Consider the following 21,492-nt stretch of genomic DNA (forward strand, 5'->3'; position numbering starts at 1 on the left):
GTATAAATAACACTTGCACTGCGTGGGCTATCAAATCCGCTGCAGACTTTTATTGGTCCGACTCTACAATAATCATTCGTTAGTTACACAGAAAGTCTATTACGAAAATTCAAATACCCGAAGTGAGACTCCGAGATCGATTGACTAAAAAAATATTTAAAAAAATCAAGAAGACAGAGAGTGATAAAGAAGACTAGATATTGGGAACAGGAAAAACAGAAAACTTGCAGATTACACATTTTATACGTTTCACAAATAGTTTTACGTTTTATTGAAATCTACTAAACAAGTGATAAAGGAATGTAATAAAACTAATAAAATAATGGAATGATTTTTTTCTGTGTCGTTTGGAAGCTTTTGAGGCGTTAGATCATACATACACTAGCGACCCGCCCCGGCTTCGCACTGGTTAATAAATTATACACAAACCTTCCTCAAGAATCACTCTACTTATAGGTGGAAACCGCATGAAAATCCGTTCAGTTGTTTTTGAGTTTATCGCATCATACAGATGCGACGGCGGACTTTGTTTTATAAGGTGTAGTGAAAGTAAAAAATAAACACCTAAAGTACATATAACAAAAACTAAAATGACTCACCTTTCAAGTTAACAGCATGAATTATAACATTCACATTGCCCAGTTCAATTCCAAGGCGATTCTGATTACTGAAAACAAAAGAAAACTTACAATTTAATTGGTTACAAAGATTTCACAACCATAAAAAACGCATTTAACTAATTTGCAAGACCGAAGTGAACCCATAAGTGTTCCGTGAACAAAGTTTTGTACGGAACACTAAAAAGTAATGACGTACATATATTATCGTATACGTTACTGTTTTGTCATGACCGTTTGCTGCGTAACCAGTAGTCAATCTTTAAATTCGTTGCAATGTACGGGATGATATCACTTGTTTTTTTGAAGTGAAAACTTCTTTAGCGGCGCTGTGCACTTTTTGAGGTGGGGTAAAAATGTTAAATTCGCGACAGGTCACGTGACCGTAAGACGGACACGTGACCTGATCGAAAAACTGTTGTCCCAGAAATGTCGTCGAGTTTTTCTTTATTGATTCAAATGCCATCTAGTGAGTTTCCGTCTAACTGGTAGTAATATAACTCGAGGACTAACAGTGATGGGTTTCAAGTAATGCGACGAAATAACGCTAGATGGCGTTAACCTCAATTATACATAGTGCTGCAGACATTTTGCACTAGTCATTGAGTTTTCACTTCTGCCGGCACTCCCGGTGTGCAACCGGTTTTTTTACGTTTTATACGTAGTACACAAGACATGCGTATTATGTTTTCGCTGTTACGTCAACAACAAATATTATTAGACTTATATCGACCGGGTTATGAATCGTGATTACCTTTTGTATTGCCTTCGAGCTCCCGATATTTCGACGCATCTTGTTCACGGGTTCATATCCCGGTCGATAAAAGTCTAGTGAAACTAACCGTGAATCATTCAAAACCGTTATAACAAATATCATGTAGTCGTTGGTGGTCCAAGTATCTATTTATTTCGCAATAAACTGCCGGCCTAGCCAAGGTGACGTACGCTTTTGCGCTTCGCTATCGAATCGTTTTGTGTGTCTCTATCACTCTTCCATATTAGTGTGACAGTGACAGTTGCGTTTCGATCGCTACGGAACGTTGGCTACGGGGTTTGAACCACAGAACATATTAAAGAGGTTAGAATGGCTATCGCGCGCAGTTAGTATCGGAACCGGTGTCGCCGCTCGTTCCTCTCCACATTTACTAACACTCGCGCAACGGTAGTAAAAACTAGCTAGCGCCTTGTGTGCGTGGTGAATGGATACGTCTCCTTTAGACAGATTTGGTGTCTGGCTTCTTAATCTGAACGTTATTGTGGCGCAAAAAGGCGTGTTTACTTCATTTTCGGTCAGCGCGGGCGAGTAGCATGCGAGCGTTTGCTCAAAACCCCGCGGCAACACGTACCCTGCTCGCATCGCCATTCTAACCTTATTACTACAGGGTGGCCAACTTAGAGGTATACAACTTTTTTTTGCCGCCATTTTATTTTGGCGGTAAATATGACAGTTATTGCATGAAAATTAGTTTGTGTAGATACGGCAAATTTATTATGGAGCGTTTTACGACGGAACAACGTGTTTTAATCATTAAAAACAATAGAAACATTAAAAATAACGTTTTCCGGGCGATTAATTTCGAGAAACGGTGACATTGACTGTCCCCCTAGATCGCCTGATTTAACAGCTCCTGACTTTTTTCTGTGGGGCTATCTAAAGGGACGTGTCTATGCTAATAGGCCAACGAACCTTCAGCAATTAAAACAAAATATTCGAAGCACTGTCGCTGAGATAACGCCAGAAATGTGTGAAAAAGTGATGAAAAACGCGATGAAAAGGGTTCGCATCTGCCATGCTGCTAGAGGTGGACATTTGTCTGACATTATTTTCCATGTGTAATTCCTGACCCTACATATTATATTTAACAAGGAATACTTGATATTTTTTATGTTTTATAGAATAAAATTTCAAAAATAAAGTGTATACCTCTTATTTGGCCACCCTGTATAGTACTTGTTCTGTGGTTTGAACTACTCACTGTTCTATGATCGTTGAGCGTTCCGATATCCACTGTTTATGCAAGTTTCCGAAGTTGGACTCGGTGGTGTAGCTCGGAGTGCCGTTTACATTGTTGTTCTGATGGTCGACGTGGTGTAGCCGCGTCTTCTCGTTAGATACCGAAATCACCCTAAAATACGGAAAGTGTCATTAGTAGTGACAGATATTGATTTATCGTTTAAATATTATTTGTATGTAAACTATTTCTAAGGAATAAGTTAAAACTAAATAAAAAATAAATATATTTAAACTTTATTGCACAGTAATAGGTGTAAAGAAGCGCTGGTGGCCTAGCGGTAAGAGCGTGCGACTTGCAATCCGGAGGTCGCGGGTTCGAACCCCGGCTCGTACCAATGAGTTTTTCGGAACTTATGTACGAAATATCATTTGATATTTACCAGTCGCTTTTCGGTGAAGGAAAAATCCCGAGGAAACCGGACTAATCCCAATACGGGCCTAGTTTACCCTCTGGGTTGGAAGGTCAGATGGCGGTCGCTTTCGTAAAACTAGTGCCCACGCCAATTACTGGGATTAGTTGCCAAGCGGACCCCAGGCTCCCATGAGCCGTGGCAAAATGCCGGGACAACGCGAGGAAAATGAAAATGAGGTGTACAGAAAGCGAACGTAATACAAGAAGGCATTTTCTACCAGTTAACCGTCCATAAAATCCATAGTATCCATACTAATATTATTATTGTGAAAGTGTGTCCTGTCTGTTACCTCTTCACGCCAAAATCGCTGAACCGATTTAGTTGAAATTTGGCATAGAGATAGTTTGAGTCCTGGGGAAGGACATAGGATGGTTTTTATGTCAAAAAAATAATCTCTGGAGAGAGTTCAAAAGGGGGATGGAAATGAGAAAGTTAATGAATTGCCTGTTAATTGGTGTAAGCAATGCACAAATTGAATGATTGCTATTAGCATTATCCAGGCGCTATACTTACTTTAGCTGCTGTCACTAATTCCACGCATACGAAGTCGCGGGCAAAAGCTAGTATGATCATCATCATCTTCCTCGCGTTGTCCCGGCATTTTGCCACGGCTCATGGGAGCCTGGGGTCCGCTTGGCAACTAATCCCAGTAATTGGCGTGGGCACTAGTTTTAACGAAAGCGACTGCCATCTGACCTTCCAACCCAGAGGGTAAACTAGGCCCGTATTGGGATTAGTCCGGTTTCCTCACGATGTTTTCCTTCACCGAAAAGCGACTGGTGATGAAATGATATTTCGTACATAAGTTCCGAAAAACTCATTGGTACGAGCCGGGGTTGGAACCCGCGACCTCCGGATTGCAAGTCGCACGCTCTTACCGCTAGGCCACCAGCGCTTTAAGCTAGTATGATAATAAAGATAAAATTCTCACTTCGCCTTAGTAAGATGAGGCCACCCAACCCAGATGATCTTCCCTAACAAGTCCTGAGCGATTTTTTCCAACTGTGGGTCCGTGTTGGATTCCCTGATGAGTTCCACCATCATGTTTTCGTTGCGAGACGGCTGGTCGAATACTTTCACCTTACATTTCTTCAGGGTCGTCTGTGGCAAACAATCATTATCATAGTTTTTTTTTAATCTACTTATTTAAAAGAATCCTTTATCAAAAAGACATGTCGGCTCCGTTGGGCCTCTATAATAAAGAATTTCAACGAGTGTTACTAAACAAAAACATCAAAAAAACTGCACACGAATTTCGCACTTTTTGACAGGGGTTCCGCCAATATAGATAGGATAACCCGAGTATCCGTTACTGTATAATCCCTTCCTTGAAATAGTTGCGTCCTCTTGTCTCGAGTCATCATAGTTACATTTCATTATACATAATTACATTTTTAGAAAGATTGTTTAAAATCTAGGAAGGATCTACTGATTTCCCGCTTGTTACGCGCTAACCAGGCATATAAGCTATCGGCCTATTCACTAAAACCACAGAATAAATAATAGTATTAGGTACAGAAGATTCACTCTCTAACAAAACGCGTCTATTACGACAGATAACCGCTATATGACCGCTAGGTGGCGCAAGCGCTTGCAGGCGTCCGTTCCTAAGCGGTGCGCGGCAACTACTATGGCTAGACACCAAAATTGGTGTGGGCCGCATGTACTTGTAGGTACTTGTAGCGACGCGACGAAATCGCGGAGTGAGCCAAGCCTGCTAAAACTAATCACCTTTCAATTTTGAAATGGAAAATTAGGGTCTCTATTGTTTCCCAAATAGTTTTAAGCCATAATGTATTGTTTGCCCGAATTTTCGTTATTCATTTGGTTCAGAAACGCGTCACTTTTCAGGATTGCCATAAAACAAACCTAACCTAACCTGTCTACAGGATAACCTAACGAAAATCCTGAAATGTTAACGGTTTCAGTCTTATGACTAACGATAATATGACAAACAATACATTATGACTTAAAACTTTATGGGAAACAACGGGACCCCGGAAATTATTAACGTCATTTAGGTCGAGTATACTCGCGCCCGCCTTATTAATACCAAAGCACAGAATAAATAATAGTACTAGGTACTGAAGATTCACTCTCTAACAAAACGCCTCTATTACGACAGATATGACAAGCGCGAGCAGGCGTCCCCGTTCCGTAGCGGTGCGCGGCAACTACTATGGTTAGACACCAAAATTGGTGTGGGCCGCATGTACTTGTAAAACCCTGCAAAGCCTGCTAAAACCAATCCTTTCAATTTTGAAATGGAAAATTAACATCATTTAGGTCGAGTATACTGGCGCCCAACCTGTTAGAGCGTTTCTTTTATTTTTTGCTACTTTTATATATTGTGACCTTTTTTGGCACTTTTGTGTTATTTTTAGTCAGGATCGCGAGCCCTTTTAATACTTATAGGAGAAAAAAGTATCTAAAACTTCCATACATTTTTTATACTTTCCTTTTTGTTACCGGCATACAAAGTGTATGGGGAAATGGTAATCAATAGGAAAAAAACTCTGGTACATTTCTTTATCCCATTAGGATCGAAAGAGCTCGTAATTCTGAGTAGAAATTACACAAAAGTGGCAAAAAAGGTCACAATATATAAAAATGGCAAAAAATAAAAGAAACTCTCATTTAATACCAAAGGTACCTTGTTGTACCAAAGGTACTTTGTGTTGTTTGGTTATATTCAATTTGACTTTCCATATTTTTTTCTTTGCGCCACCTACCGTATAATCTAATCTTATTGTCTCCGATACCCAAAGGTTGTGGAAGGGTGTGGAAGAGATCGCTCTTAAGCGATAAGACCGCCTGTTGTTACCTCTATTGTCTTTGTTTATGTTACTGTACATTTACTGTAAACTACGAGTTTAGTCAGGTGTGCAATAATAGTAGTTTAAGTTACAAGGGATCAAAATGATATATTTCCGTCAAGGGCGTACATTGAATCCTGAATGAAGCGATGGATTCTACAATACCACAATACAATAAAGTAGAATCCTGAGCGTAATGAGGGATTCAAGTGTTAACGCCCAAGACGAAATAGTGTTGACACAATCTGATGCTTAAACAGATTATTTAAGCTAAAAAAAATAATGTGCAAAAAAATGTAAAAATAGCTTGAACAGAAAAATGCCACTAACAGGGAGGAAAAGTGCCCCTTTGATAGAGATCTGCTAGGAGAGCCTAGCAGGGAAGAAAAAGCTCTTTTCTGAATAGGAGGTGTGAAAAGAGTATTGTATTGTACCTTGTACTTCAAGTGCCTCATGGTGGGGAAGCCGGGGTACATCATGTCCCGCTTGGCGTTCGGCAACATGCCTCGCTTCAGCACGTGCTCTGGCACGTCTAGTTCCTTGCGGTACACCTTTTTCTCTACGGCGTGGCAGTCCTGGATGGCTGGGAAGTATTCTGGTGCTTCCACGGTACCTGTGTTGAATGAAATTTTATTCAAAATCTTTGGCCTAGTAACACAAAATTATTCTTAGTATAATTTAATAGTGCAACTAGAGAGGTGAAAAATGTGTAAATAATAGGTACTTTTATAAAGACGAGATGACCGTTTTGGTAAACTCTTTTTGTCAAGTTTGCGATACAATACAATACAAATCCTCTTTATTGCACAACCTCAATAAAATATTTACAGTAGGTATAATACATGAGGACAGAGGTAACAACAGGCGGTCTTATCGCTAAAGAGCGATCTCGAGCGCTTAGAGCGGTGAAGCGTGTACAACTGTAAATATTGACCAGATTCAAGCAAACTGAGAAGATAACATTTCGGTGTGCCCTCACTTTTATTTTCTTTCTCTTCATAAATTAAATCAACTATAGTTGGTCAAACCAAATTGTCAGTAAATAAGAACAAAGGAAAATATACTCATCCTTTTCTTTTGGGTGCTAGTACTAGTGTAAGACAAAGATAGTATGATTCTCTCTGTCTATGTTTGAAATGAGACAGTCCTTTGACAAACTATATGTATGTATTTCATTAAGGTATTTCGATGTATGTTGGTTATCGTTATATATGGTTATACATCGTTATATATCTGAAAGAGTAAAACAGGATCTTTCTACTTACCTAAACTTTCTTTCGTCCAGTTATAAATGAGCATTGGCCCATGAGTATTTCTATTCAACTCCTCCTCAGTCATTCTTTGGTAGCATGGTGTCATGGCTGACAAAAGATTTACCTGCAACGAAATTCGAATTAATATATGTATAATATATGATATGACTTTAAGGAACACAGAGCTGCGCTCCAAAACTGGTATCGCAGATGTGGGTGTGAAGGCCGCCAAGCTCAAGTGGGATTGGGCGGGACATATCTGTCGGATGCACCCGGACAGATGGGTCAAAATGGCGACCGAATGGGCAAATGGGCACCACAGATCACCCGAGGCAGAGGCAGACCAAAAATGAGATGGCGAAACGACCTGGACTCATTCTGTGGCGACTGGCGGGAACATGCGCAAAGCCGTGGCGAAAGACCTTTTCCCAGCAGTGGGACACAATATAGGCTATGAAAAAATGTCTTTTTCACCTCAGCAGCTCGAACAAGGGTACTTTGCTACTTAAAAACAGTGAGCAAAATCGCATTTTGCTCACTGAGTGAGACAAAATGAGCAAAATTCGATTTTGCTCACCCAGTGAGCAAAATACGATTTTGCTCACTGTTTTTAAGTACCAAAGTACCCTTGTTCGAGCTGCTGAGGTGAAAATTTAATTGTTGGTATATCTTAAGAAAACATGAGTGAATAGAGGTAAGTGATGAAGAAGGAATACATTTTTCGGGTTCTCTAATATGTTCTCACTGCTGAGGTGAAAAGTTTTGTGAACTACACGAGATCAAAGTTATTTACATCTCGTGCGCTTTTGAGTCCCTTACTACGCTCAAGATTCTAAATTAGATTAGTATAGAATCTTTCGCTTGCACGGGACTCAAAATAAGCACTCGAAGAAATATCAAACTTTGATCTCTTGTTGTACAAATAACTATTGCTTGACTGCTTGTAAGTACATGGGTCTCCTAATAGATCCTCATGATGAAGAGTTTCGTTCGTAGGATGGGAGTGACCGTGGACAAGAATTCATCAGACAATGCACCTATAGATGGTCAACCAAATCTTGTCAGTAAAAAAGGCGCGAAACTCAAATTAACTATAGGGCGATATCCCTTCGCGCCTACATTTTTCAAATTTGCCGCCTTTTTCTACTGACAAGATCTGGTTGACCAAGTATAGTAACTGACGACGAATCACGACGAAGTACAGCACTTTTTGTCGTCGAAATACGCCTAAGTCCATGAAGTACGGGTGGTAGAATTTTTTACATAATTCGACTTTAACCAGTTGTAACAAGATTGAAAATTGTCTGACCTCATCAATAAACGGTATAAGCACCACAGCTTCCCAGTCGTTCCTCTTGCCATTGAGATCCGTCTCGAAGTTGACGGGGTAATAGTGGACTATGGGGGAATCCTCATCCGTCATCAGGTCATGGAATGGTGCAGGTAGGAGGTGTTTACTGGCTGATGGCAGTACGGCTAGAAGCTGCAATAAAAATCACATGAATCAATCTTGTTTGCGAAGTTCACATCATGAGCAGGAAAATAGTTATTTATTACTTAATACTTATTACATTTGGTAAAAGAGCTCTTTACCCACCAATGCTAAAAGCTGTGTGTCCAGTGGCGGATTTGCAGTCTTTGCCGCCCTAGGCTCAGACCCTGTAGCCGCCCCTTTCTCAGTATCAGCACCCATCATACTGACTGCATTTAGGTCAGGCAACGAAAAGGTATAGAGGGAAATGCTTGGACACATTTTTTACTAAGTAACTTTGTTTGGACTCGTTAGGAGGTGAAAATATCAAAAGTCGCCGGCCGTAGCCCTTGAGCGGGGGTGGGCATTTTTCGGTTTTTCGCTTATAATATCTTAGAAACTATGCGTCCTTGTGACATGATCATTATACAAAATGAAAGCTGATTAAATTTGCTACAAGTTTTATACAGTCGAGTTTTTCGATAGGTATCTTGTTTAGTTTTTGAGAAAGTCGCTCTTGAATGTCTATAATTTTGCATTAAATTTCCATGAATAATATTCACAGTGCTCACGAGGAAAGGAACCCGAAAGATTTTAACAGTGTAGCAGATCTGCGAAATTGACTCCACACTCGCGTTCGCGGCTTCGTGCACGAGTGTGGAGGGCCCTATACAAGCCCCCCTTCAGACTATTGCGCGTGAATCGCGGCTCGACTTCGCGGAGCGAATATATCGCGACGTTGACGTATGACTCCACACTCGCAAAGTTCTCGGTGATTTCGCAGTTTAGTTCGCGCCAAGATGGCTGAAAAGCATCAGCTGATCGACTTAACTGTAATTTATCTACGGCAATGATTGCTGATGCTTATGATATCGAAAAACTGTACTAAATAAAACTTGTAGCAAATTTAATCAGCTTTCATTTTGTACAATGATCAGTCGTTAGAACGCATAGTTCCGAGATAAGTATAAGCGAAAAACCGAAAAATGGGACCTTCAAATCTCCCTCTTTCCCCGGCTCATTAGCTACGGCCGGGGACTTTTGATATGTTCACCTCCTAAGTAGTTCAAACAAAGTTACGAAGTCAAAAATTGTGTTCCAAGCATTTCTCTCTATACCTTTTTTTGAGAATTCGTTGCCTATATATGAATAATTTTGTGTTATTTATTGTTATCATCAGCGATTTTTTGCCACAATTTGCCGCCCCTAATATTTCGCCGCCCTAGGCTCGAGCCTACTGTGCCTTATGGGAAATCCGCCACTGTGTGTGTCTGTCTGTTGCATTTCTTCTGCTATATCATTATTCATTTCACTCTTGACAGAGTAGTCGTGGCCATCATTTCAACGATTTGTGACAAGCTTCACAACACGACGCCATTTTTCCTTAAGTATAGTAGCACCCAAACGGATGGATCGATTCGAGTGTGGTTTTCTTTAAAAGATTTGTTATAGCCTCCTAAGGCCCAGGGTCCTATTTATAGTACCTATTCAGTTCGATGTAATTTAAACCATGTTCAATTGGAACAGAGTCGCTTTTGATTTGTTTCGTTTAATTTTCAAACAACGCAATATCAACTCTATATCCTACATTTTAGGTTCAAATTTCAGTGGCAAATTTTGGATGTTTCCATTGTATGGCTGGGCCTTAGGAGGATAGACCAGCGATGGTTCTTAAATAAGTTTTAATTCACTGGCACTTTTATAATTTCGTCGAGTTATTAGACATTAAGAGACAATTAGTTCCCAGACGCTACAAGTCAGTAAAAATGAGACATACCTGTTCAAATGGCTTGAAAGGCTCCCCCAGCTCGAACTCGATCTTGAGATCCTTGAAGCCTTTTATGTCCGATATGTAGGGCGCGTAGTGGTGCGGGTAGTACCAACACCAGGACGGGCAGCCTTTGTAGTAGTAGAATAAATTCCACTGGATCGCCCGCACGTAGCCTTCCGCTTGGTCCGCTAATACTTCTCTGGGGAATTATTGATATGGTTAAATATAGCAAGGGGCAATGCCGTTGGGTTCGAAGATGGACATCAATAGCTCTAATAGGGAGTATTACTGCAATGTTTTGCCGCCAGAGTGCAGCACTAGCGCCTTTAGTAAACCATAGAGTAACTTATACATACTGTACTCTTAAACTGTTTTTAGGGTTCCGTACCCAAAGGGTAAAAACGGGACCCTATTACTAAGACTCCGCTGTCCGTCCGTCCGTCCGTCTGTCACCAGGCTGTATCTCACGAACCGTGATAGCTAGACAGATGAAATTTTCACATATGATGTATTTCTGTTGCCGCTATAACAACAAAAAACTACTAAAAACAGAATAAAATAAAGATTTAAGTGGGGCTCCCATACAACAAACGTGATTTTTGACCGAAGTTAAGCAACGTCGGGCGGGGTCAGTACTTGGATGGGTGACCGTTTTTTTGCTTGTTTTGCTCTTTTTTTTGTTGATGGTGCGGAACCCTCCGTGCGTGAGTCCGACTCGCACTTGGCCGGTTTTTTGATAAGTATTCACAGATAATCAAATATGACATTGATACATCAAGGCGGTTTGTTTACAAAGGGGCTACCGGGAAACGCGAAATCGAAACTCGGCTAAAGCTTTGGATTCCTCCGAAAACGGTGCCGTCCTATTACGGCCGCTATATAGCGTTGACTGACGTCACTAGAACGTTGTCTATGTAAACAAGATGGCGCGGTTTCCTAGACGGCGTTACGTTACGTTGATTGTCAACGTAACGTAAGATGACGGCCGTCATGACCTTGTCGATAGTTTCGTGAACGTTTTATTAGACGCCATTATGTGACGCCATTTTGAATAAAGGACACGAGATTTGAATAAATGATTCCGTACTACGATTATTTTCCTCTTCTGATGATATTTCATCCTCCAAGTAAATTATAGATGATCAAGCAAATCTTGTCAGTAGGAAAAGGCGCGAAATTCAAATTTTCTATGGGACGTTACCCCATCGCGCCTACATTTTTCAAATTTGCCGCTTTGACCTTGGTGGATGACGGTGTGTTATGACGCCGTGGTACTTTCCACATATCGCCACCGTAAAGACGGCCGTCTTTTGCTGCCGCTATATGACGGCCGTCATATGACGGCACCGTTTTCGGAGGAATCCAAAGCTTAACTGCCTCTTTATCGCTCGAATATGCAAGAGTGATAGAGAGGATAGATAACAAAATTTCGACTCTCTCGTTTGCGGTAGACCCTTAGATTTGTGACTTGTGGGAGTGGCGCCCCCTACGCAGAGTTTAGCGTAATATTCCGTACTCTATCACTCTCACTTCAATCCCCCGGTACAGGGATCGGATACCGGTATTTTTTGTATGGGAACGGAAGCGGTATTTTTTCGTTCTTTGCTAATTATTTCATTTCTAATTGGGCAATCCAATAAAACGAAGTCGTTACCTAAACACACAACTGAGTCCTACATTTCGAGTATAAAATAATTCGAAAAATATAGTTATTTCTAAGTTTTTGCAAAAAACCGGTTCCGAACCCTGCCCCGGTATACCATCGTCCACACTATCTGACAGCATACCCTTGTAATTTTACTAGTAAATATTTTAATATACTCACGCAGTTACAGCGGAATAATCTAATTTATTCATGTAATAATCCTTCTTGTGAAGCTTGAATTCCATCTCGAAAGTGGCTTCCTCTGAAAAAATATAGAATTTGTGTTGATATATAATATTTAAAACTTTCGCGTTTTGAACACATATTAACTAACATTTATAGACGGGTCTAACGCGAAATTTATTAAATTACGTTTATTAGTGATACCTGTGTCTGTGTGTATAAAGGTAATTGAATAAATTTCGCGTTAGACCCGTCTATAAATGTGAGTTAATATGTGTTGATATAATCTGCTGCGTCACAAATAACGAATATTTTCGAAGCACATAATAAAACAATAATAGTTACCATCACTAGTTTCTTCGTATACTTCATCTTCTTCATTGTCAACGTCATCAAAATACTATGAAACAAAAAAATCCTTTAGTAGCCAAAACATAGTAACTTTTTAGGGTTCCGTACCCAAAGGGTAAAAAACGGGACCCTATTACTAAGACTTCGCTGTCCGTCCACCCGTCCGTCTGTCACCAGGCTGTATCTGATGAACCGCGATAGCTAGACAGTTGAAATTTTCACAAATGATGTATCTCTGTTGCCGCTATAACAACAAATACTAAAAATAAAATAAAATAAATATTTAAGGGGGGCTCCCAATTCCCATACAACAAACACAATTTTTTTGCTCTATTTTTTGTTGTTGGTGCGGAACCCTCCGTGCGCGAGTCCGACTCGCACTTGGACGGTTTATAGATTCAGTACCTAAATACAGTAACTCTTGTCAGCCCGTAAAAATTATCATAGGAAGCACAGAACAATGCTTGTTTTGAAATCATACTTAAAACAAGCTTACCTCTATATGTCAAACCTGAGATAGGAAGACATAAATTAATATTTTGAGTTAAATTAACCCCTCAACTCTCAGCACTTTTTTTTAATTTTATTTTTTAATTTCTCATACATTCAGCATGACATCGCGTGTGCAATATCGCACACGGAAGTATTTGATTAAAAGAAATGTCAGATGAAGGAAAAGAAATAGACTTACCATTTCTTGAGTACGGTTGATCAACGCCTGTAGCGCGTCGTCGGGCGCATTCGCCTTTATGTCATCCACGTTCACGTTAAACGTGTCGTCGTTGTTTGGTTTGTACTGAAACAGACAATTTTCATGTTTAAAGTATTCAGACTTACTCAAGAAGTGAAGTCATGTGTCGAAACGTCGGTAAATAATAGTACATTACTGCAGACGCCGGGAAAGAAGGGCTTGCCGGGTGAGTAGGTATAGCCGGCCGACCGTAGGGAGGCCGGATAGTGATACGAAGCCGGTAAGACCTTTTCACGGCTAGGCATGTATAGTGCTTTTCTCAAACATGCAATGAAATAAAAAAATACACCACTCAAAAAACAAATTTATAATCTTTATAATAAAAATCCAACTTCACAACAAAAGTTTTTTAATTTTCCTTCCAATCCCGCCATAATACTTAGTTTTTTTTTTACGGAAGTCGTCCGTATTTCGCGTGTCTAGTGTTCGAATAGACCTTATTAGGGCCATTATACACAATCTGATAATAAGAATCTCAATTTCTATAAATAAAATAAATGCAGAGGATTTTAAATATTGTCTATGGTCTCTGGTGACTTACGAATAGACAACATTTTACATTTATTCATCAACACATTGAATCATACAGATTCGTATTCTTAATATCAGTACGTTCGTGTATAACAGGCGTTAACACGGATATTTTGGTCCGATAACCATTCATTCACCAAAAAAATATATATATATAATTCGGCTATTTAGTCTGTTCATGGACACAGACCCCATGTTTACATTAGAATTAAAAAAAAATTACTTCCCGGCCTAGGCCTTCAATTTCGTATGAAATTCTTTTACAGTTCTCTGGAGTTGCTCCGCCCTAAACGTGATACTTCGAAGCCTGATATAACGCCCGGAGCCACGACATTTCATTGCATGTTTGAGAAAAGATAATTAAATAAATTTCGCGATAGACCCGTCTATAAATGTGATTTAATAAGAGAAGTCATATAAAAAACAATATACTACATGTGCAATAAATATTAAATACCTCTCTCCTTTCATTAGCATTGGGCCGCCTGCCGGTTTTGCCCTCGAAGTACTTGAGATCAGCATACGTGTCTTGGAACTTTTCTTTATCGATCTTGGCTAGCTCTTGCATGAACGTTTCGAACCTGGCCAAGTTTAAGTCACCCGCCTCGTTTATGTAACCTGCCCAAGTTATTACAGAATTAGTAAATATATTAATACAAATAATTTATTGAGAAAATTATAGTACAGTGGTTGCTCTTAAAGACTAAGAATTTATAAAGACAAGTAGTTTACAAATGCCTGAACTAGGAATCCCTGTATTTCAGGCAGCGAAGGACAATCTATATATGTAAACGTGAAAGACCTGACTGACTGACTTAAATCAACGCACAGCCCAAACCGCTGGGACTAGAAAGTCCAAATTTGGCAAGTACCTAGGTTCCTTATAAGGTCTAGGGGTCCACTAAGAAAGGATTTTTCAAAATTCATCCCCTATAGTTTTTATGGGGAAAATATACTAATCCACGGGTACGAAGTCGCGGGCAACAGCTAGTATTAATATAAGTATAATGACAGTATAGTGTCATAAAAAGAGATTATATCATTCTTAGTTACTATGAATAAATCACCTATGGATTACGTTACGTTATTCAGCTAAAACAAAACAGCTATTATTTATTATACATAACTTTTTAGTGTAAGCACAAATAGTACATCATCTTAATACTTTCAAAAGATTATCAGTTATCAATAAACGATATAATATATAAGTTATCAATTACTCACCATCTAAAGTTGGCAAGACCGTCATATAAGTTTTATATAGCACCGGCAAGGCATCATTACTTATATGCATATTAGGCAAGTTGGGAATAAAATCGTTTCCCACCAAAAATCCCATGAGCACCCAGTCGTCGACAATTTTCTCTATGTCGTAGGGAAATGGTAGTTTGTCTTTTATTTCTATAAACTCTTGTTCTAGGTATTCTCTTAGTAGCGATAGATGGAGTAGGTAGAAATTGGTTTCTTCAGGGCTGGTCGCTCGTTGGGTGGTTTTTCCGAATTTCACCTGCGAAATTAAAGAAAAAGATTGCATAATTAATCGAGATAACTATAGTAAGTAATGCTAGAATGACTATCTCGGCGGAGGCACTACCGTGCCCCACATGTGTTGCATAGAACATGCAGAAAGGTAATTGTGTCTACACTGTAAAATACACCACTGTGACTTTAAAGTGTGCTGTTTTACGGAGACATGCTAGTCTTTAAGACCTTTTTGTTTAGTAAAATTATTCAATTGTTTCAGCGATAAGTAATTTGTGACTTACAGACAGAACTATCACAATCACGTAATGACTTCTTCGGCGTGGGAAAGACATTTCATTCAAAAGCATTGCATCCGGCCGTGATCTATTTGCTACCGATTTACCCGTTTTAAGCAGACATAAATTGAAACGTATTATGGAAACCTTGTAAAAATAATAAAACTGTATGAGAGATTTTATTAAAACCACCGCCGCCCCACTGATAAAGAACTGTAACTGACGTGACTATTAAAATTATATTTTATTTGGAAGGTTTTACATTTATACCTGGAACACAACACAGCCTGCTTGTTGCCCTAAACTCCATGACAGATATAATAGGGATGATGACACACATGTTGAATTTTATAACAAAATCTAGTAAAATAGATAGCAAATGAGCAATTTATCACAAGTTTTTTTTAACTTTCAAAAACGAAATACGTAAGGATACCATTCGATTCCTCACATTTTATCCAAAAAATTCACCGACAAAAATGCAATTTTCTTGTTTTGTTCATACTTCAAGATGCGCTCTCAGTGACCTTGACGTCACGTTCACATAGCGATTTGTCAGGGGCGTTTCGCGAATGAAGTACGACGGTCGGACTTTGACTATCATTTCTGACTTTTGTATTGCTTTAATGCAATGGGACCCATATATACATTTGATTCTAAAAAAACCGGCCAAGTGCGAGTCGGACTCGCGCACGGAGGGTTCCGCACCATCAACAAAAAATAGAGCAAAACAAGCAAAAAAACGGTCACCCATCCAAGTACTGACCCCGCCCGACGTTGCTTAACTTCGGTCAAAAATCACGTTTGTTGTATGGGAGCCCCACTTAAATCTTTATTTTATTCTGTTTTTAGTATTTGTTGTTATAGCGGCAACAGAAATACATCATCTGTGAAAATTTCAACTGTCTAGCTATCACGGTTCATGAGATACAGCCTGGTGACAGACAGACGGACGGACGGACGGACGGACAGCGGAGTCTTAGTAATAGGGTCCCGTTTTTACCCTTTGGGTACGGAACCCTAAAAACAAACCTGATTGATTGATACCATAAATGAAAATTTATCATCTAGCCTATTGAACTGACCTCTTCCCTGAGCAGCGCGAAGTGCGGCTCGTGGGTGCACATGCCCAGCATGATGAGGTCGGCGTCGAGCCCGTACAGGCAGTGCCGGGTGTTCGGGTCGTAGTCTGATGTAGGACATGTGTGGACATGTCAGATGTAACTGACCTCTTCCCTGAGCAGCGCGAAGTGCGGCTCGTGGGTGCACATGCCCAGCATGATGAGGTCGGCGTCGAGCCCGTACAGGCAGTGCCGGGTGTTCGGGTCGTAGTCTGATGTAGGACATGTGTGGACATGTCAGATGTAACTGACCTCTTCCCTGAGCAGCGCGAAGTGCGGCTCGTGGGTGCACATGCCCAGCATGATGAGGTCGGCGTCGAGCCCGTACAGGCAGTGCCGGGTGTTCGGGTCGTAGTCTGATGTAGGACATGTGTGGACATGTCAGATATAACTGACCTCTTCCCTGAGCAGCGCGAAGTGCGGCTCGTGGGTGCACATGCCCAGCATGATGAGGTCGGCGTCGAGCCCGTACAGGCAGTGCCGGGTGTTCGGGTCGTAGTCTGATGTAGGACATGTGTGGACATGTCAGATGTAACTGACCTCTTCCCTGAGCAGCGCGAAGTGCGGCTCGTGGGTGCACATGCCCAGCATGATGAGGTCGGCGTCGAGCCCGTACAGGCAGTGCCGGGTGTTCGGGTCGTAGTCTGATGTAGGACATGTGTGGACATGTCAGATGTAACTGACCTCTTCCCTGAGCAGCGCGAAGTGCGGCTCGTGGGTGCACATGCCCAGCATGATGAGGTCGGCGTCGAGCCCGTACAGGCAGTGCCGGGTGTTCGGGTCGTAGTCTGATGTAGGACATGTGTGGACATGTCAGATGTAACTGACCTCTTCCCTGAGCAGCGCGAAGTGCGGCTCGTGGGTGCACATGCCCAGCATGATGAGGTCGGCGTCGAGCCCGTACAGGCAGTGCCGGGTGTTCGGGTCGTAGTCTGATGTAGGACATGTGTGGACATGTCAGATGTAACTGACCGCTTCCCTGAGCAGCGCGAAGTGCGGCTCGTGGGTGCACATGCCCAGCATGATGAGGTCGGCGTCGAGCCCGTACAGGCAGTGCCGGGTGTTCGGGTCGTAGTCTGATGTAGGACATGTGTGGACATGTCAGATGTAACTGACCTCTTCCCTGAGCAGCGCGAAGTGCGGCTCGTGGGTGCACATGCCCAGCATGATGAGGTCGGCGTCGAGCCCGTACAGGCAGTGCCGGGTGTTCGGGTCGTAGTCTGATGTAGGACATGTGTGGACATGTCAGATATAACTGACCTCTTCCCTGAGCAGCGCGAAGTGCGGCTCGTGGGTGCACATGCCCAGCATGATGAGGTCGGCGTCGAGCCCGTACAGGCAGTGCCGGGTGTTCGGGTCGTAGTCTGATGTAGGACATGTGTGGACATGTCAGATGTAACTGACCTCTTCCCTGAGCAGCGCGAAGTGCGGCTCGTGGGTGCACATGCCCAGCATGATGAGGTCGGCGTCGAGCCCGTACAGGCAGTGCCGGGTGTTCGGGTCGTAGTCTGATGTAGGACATGTGTGGACATGTCAGATGTAACTGACCTCTTCCCTGAGCAGCGCGAAGTGCGGCTCGTGGGTGCACATGCCCAGCATGATGAGGTCGGCGTCGAGCCCGTACAGGCAGTGCCGGGTGTTCGGGTCGTAGTCTGATGTAGGACATGTGTGGACATGTCAGATGTAACTGACCTCTTCCCTGAGCAGCGCGAAGTGCGGCTCGTGGGTGCACATGCCCAGCATGATGAGGTCGGCGTCGAGCCCGTACAGGCAGTGCCGGGTGTTCGGGTCGTAGTCTGGCTGCGAGCGCGACCATCTGATGTAATCCATGATTTTGTGCTCGCCTTCGCCTGGGGTCTGATACAAGTTATTGTTGTAATATCAAAGACATATGTAACTCCGTATAAGATGAATAAAGTCTAAGGAGAAAACGTGCCTCGGAAATCAAGAAAAAGTCATTCTCGGATAGATGGCCCACACACCTTTGGCCTATTTAACAATTTTTTCTACTCCCGTACCTTTATTTGTCATTTAAAAGGTCGTACACACACCTTTAAACCCCTATGTTATAGTTGTCAAGACAAAGTCTTTAGTATATTCCCCAAAAAAGTATTTGTGCATACACGCAGTATCTTTTTGGTACTTTTACGATACTTCGTGTAATCACCACTTAAAAAAATATTTTATGAAATACATTGTTGCCAAACTAATTTTAATTGTCATCTCTGACAGATGAGTACTAACTAGTAGAAACAATAAAGTTGCTTCAGAAATCAGAAACTCGCATGTGGCACCCGTAATATAGCAAGATTCATAGACTACGAACACCGCTTAGCGTTGCTTGTTAGTCTCCATAGGCTACTGTGGCCAAAATCGAGAAAAAAACTATCCAAAATTGTAATTTAACTAAGAGCAAGTACCAGGGCCTCATGAGTTACCAGAAGGTGTCGCTGACCAACCGGCCGTGGGGTGCGGGGCGCGGTAGCCGGGTTTGGTTTGTTTACCTACATTTATATGTCCTATATGATTCCACTTGTAGTATTATTTTTGTGTAATGAAAAATATTTGTTTAATTTACATTTTTTTTTTCAAAGTAAGTGCTTGGTCGTAGAAAAAGTATTGTATGCAACGTTGTTTAACTGAGTCAAAAAATACTCGTGGCGTCTTTATTAACAATTTTCGGCTTCGCCTCAAATTGTTACTCACGCCACTCGCCTTTTTTGACCCCTCTTAAACAACGGTTGCATAAAATACTATTAACACATAGGTATCAGTGAAAGAACATGGGTCGAAATGATATAAAAAAAAAAATCATTTATCCATATATACATATAAGTATATTTTTGGATAGTTTTATACATTTTTATTTTGAGTTTTAATCGATAGATGGCAGTAAATTTACTGTGACTACAAAATTACTATGGCAGGACCCCTCTATACCTACTATCTATTATCTTTGGTAATATGAAAAAATTCGATCAATAAGAGTGTTTTTTACGGGCGCCATCTCAATGATGATGCAGTATCTATTTCATTTTGCCCTTACCTCATGCCCTGACAAAATAACTTTAACTTTGCTCCACAGAGGGTCGGTGGACATCTTATGCTTCACAAAGTACTTGAGCTGCTCGTGCAGACGCGCCATGAACACAGTCCCTGGCGTAATGCAGTTGCTGTCGAACCGCTTTTCCGTTGGCAGGACCTCACCTATAAACAATGCCAAAGTTTAGAGTTTGGAACAATTTTAATCTGTGAAAATATTCTTGTAGTCAGATCGGTATCAGGCGAGCGGCAATCTGAGCTGTCTATTCTACCTGTTAATTGTTTCACTACAATAAACAATTGTATTGTTGCTTATTCCACCGTCCCCATTCTACCATCGGACTTTTAGACGCACGGCCGGTTTCCATCCTTACTTGGTAGATATTCCACCAATTCGCACGAAGCGCTTTGCTTCCTCGTCTCTTATGCGCACTGCCAAGGAATGGAATTCCTTGCCGGCGTCTATATTTCCGAGCTCATATAACCCGGCAACCTTCAAATCAAGGGTGAACCGGCACCTTCTGGGCAGGCTCGCTCCATCGTAGGCCATGTCTATAATATATAAAAAAAATTGTGTAACTTACCCTTAGACTTTGCTTCTTCTTCTAATTTCTCTGCTTCCCTGGCAGATCTGAATCTATAGAGAAAACAATTATTATATATAAAGTCAAACGAAAACTTTGACTTAAACTTTCACGATTTTTGTACATTATTATTTGGGAAACTGGACTTAATGGTGTAATCCGGACTTAGTCAAACCAAAACTGTCACATAAAAATAAATAAATAATTTTTAAAATTGAAAATATTGTAATGTACTGATAAAAGTTATAATGCTGCAGATGTAATTTATACAAGTCTAGATATGACTTGAAGCAGCTAACACAATGTTGCTTACATATTCACAATATGTATAAAAATGAAAGTATGAATTAAGTATGATTAGTTCTTTTTGATTTCGTTTAGTTACGAGTAATTATTGTAACAGCTCTGCCATACCTCCTGCCTCTTTGCTGGTTCATCTTAGCCCTCGGAGCGACACCATCAATAGCCATAAAGAACAGCTTCTTCGGCTTAATGATTTGGAACAGTATGCTCAAATAGTGGAAGACGTCTTGGAAAATCTTCTCTTCCGTTATACGGAAGTGGGGGTTGGAGTCGTCCGGATGTGAGCAGTTGTGGATGATACCATTCATGTCGAGGTACATGTTGTCAAAGTCTGGTATCTGTAATATTTTTTATCTATAAGCATAGTACCAATTTTTGGATTGGATCCAAAAATTGGTAAAAGAAAAAAGGGCAAACCAAAAACAAGATGGGAAAAAGACCTAATAGAAACAATAGGAAAAGACTGGAAAGAAAGGGCAATAGATAGACAAGAATGGAAGAAAATGTTGGAGAAATACTTAAATATATTAAAAAAAGGCGATTCGGAAGAGGCCTAGGTCAAAAAGACCTTACGAACATGCATGTAGAAATATATATACACATATAATGGTTAAATGAAATGTTAACAGATCGTATAAGAAAGGCTTTAATAATAATAATAAAAGCATATTACAAGGACTAAAGCGGGAACATTTTAGAATGAATGTCCAATGTTCAAGGTATATTCCGCCAGAATGACAAAGGGAGAATCTAAAGCATGATCCACTTTCATTCATAAATAACTTTTACAGTACATATGGTGCTACTTTCCCGAACTAGTGCGGAAAAGAGCACTTTGCGTGCATGTGTCGAAAGTTTAAAGTGCC

General features: G+C 40.9%; 1 protein-coding gene across 1 annotated transcript in view; it reads right to left on the minus strand.

The window, feature by feature from the left end:
- Positions 1-21,492, minus strand: part of LOC134650327 (5'-3' exoribonuclease 1) — a 42,242-nt gene that overhangs the window by 19,363 nt on the left and 1,387 nt on the right. Inside the window, exons 3-18 of the mRNA XM_063505288.1 lie at positions 20,738-20,964; positions 20,324-20,376; positions 19,744-19,904; positions 18,390-18,554; positions 15,041-15,323; positions 14,274-14,434; positions 13,226-13,330; positions 12,529-12,583; positions 12,181-12,262; positions 10,362-10,554; positions 8,423-8,596; positions 7,126-7,237; positions 6,295-6,473; positions 3,976-4,145; positions 2,594-2,743; positions 600-667 (exon numbers count right to left, since the gene is read on the minus strand). Of these exons, the coding sequence (XP_063361358.1) occupies positions 600-667; positions 2,594-2,743; positions 3,976-4,145; positions 6,295-6,473; positions 7,126-7,237; positions 8,423-8,596; positions 10,362-10,554; positions 12,181-12,262; positions 12,529-12,583; positions 13,226-13,330; positions 14,274-14,434; positions 15,041-15,323; positions 18,390-18,554; positions 19,744-19,904; positions 20,324-20,376; positions 20,738-20,964 (2,338 nt within the window). The remainder of the gene's footprint in view (positions 1-599; positions 668-2,593; positions 2,744-3,975; positions 4,146-6,294; positions 6,474-7,125; positions 7,238-8,422; positions 8,597-10,361; positions 10,555-12,180; positions 12,263-12,528; positions 12,584-13,225; positions 13,331-14,273; positions 14,435-15,040; positions 15,324-18,389; positions 18,555-19,743; positions 19,905-20,323; positions 20,377-20,737; positions 20,965-21,492) is intronic.

This window comes from Cydia amplana, chromosome 8 (genome assembly GCF_948474715.1).
Source record: "Cydia amplana chromosome 8, ilCydAmpl1.1, whole genome shotgun sequence".
In the NCBI taxonomy this organism is placed as follows: domain Eukaryota; kingdom Metazoa; phylum Arthropoda; class Insecta; order Lepidoptera; family Tortricidae; genus Cydia; species Cydia amplana.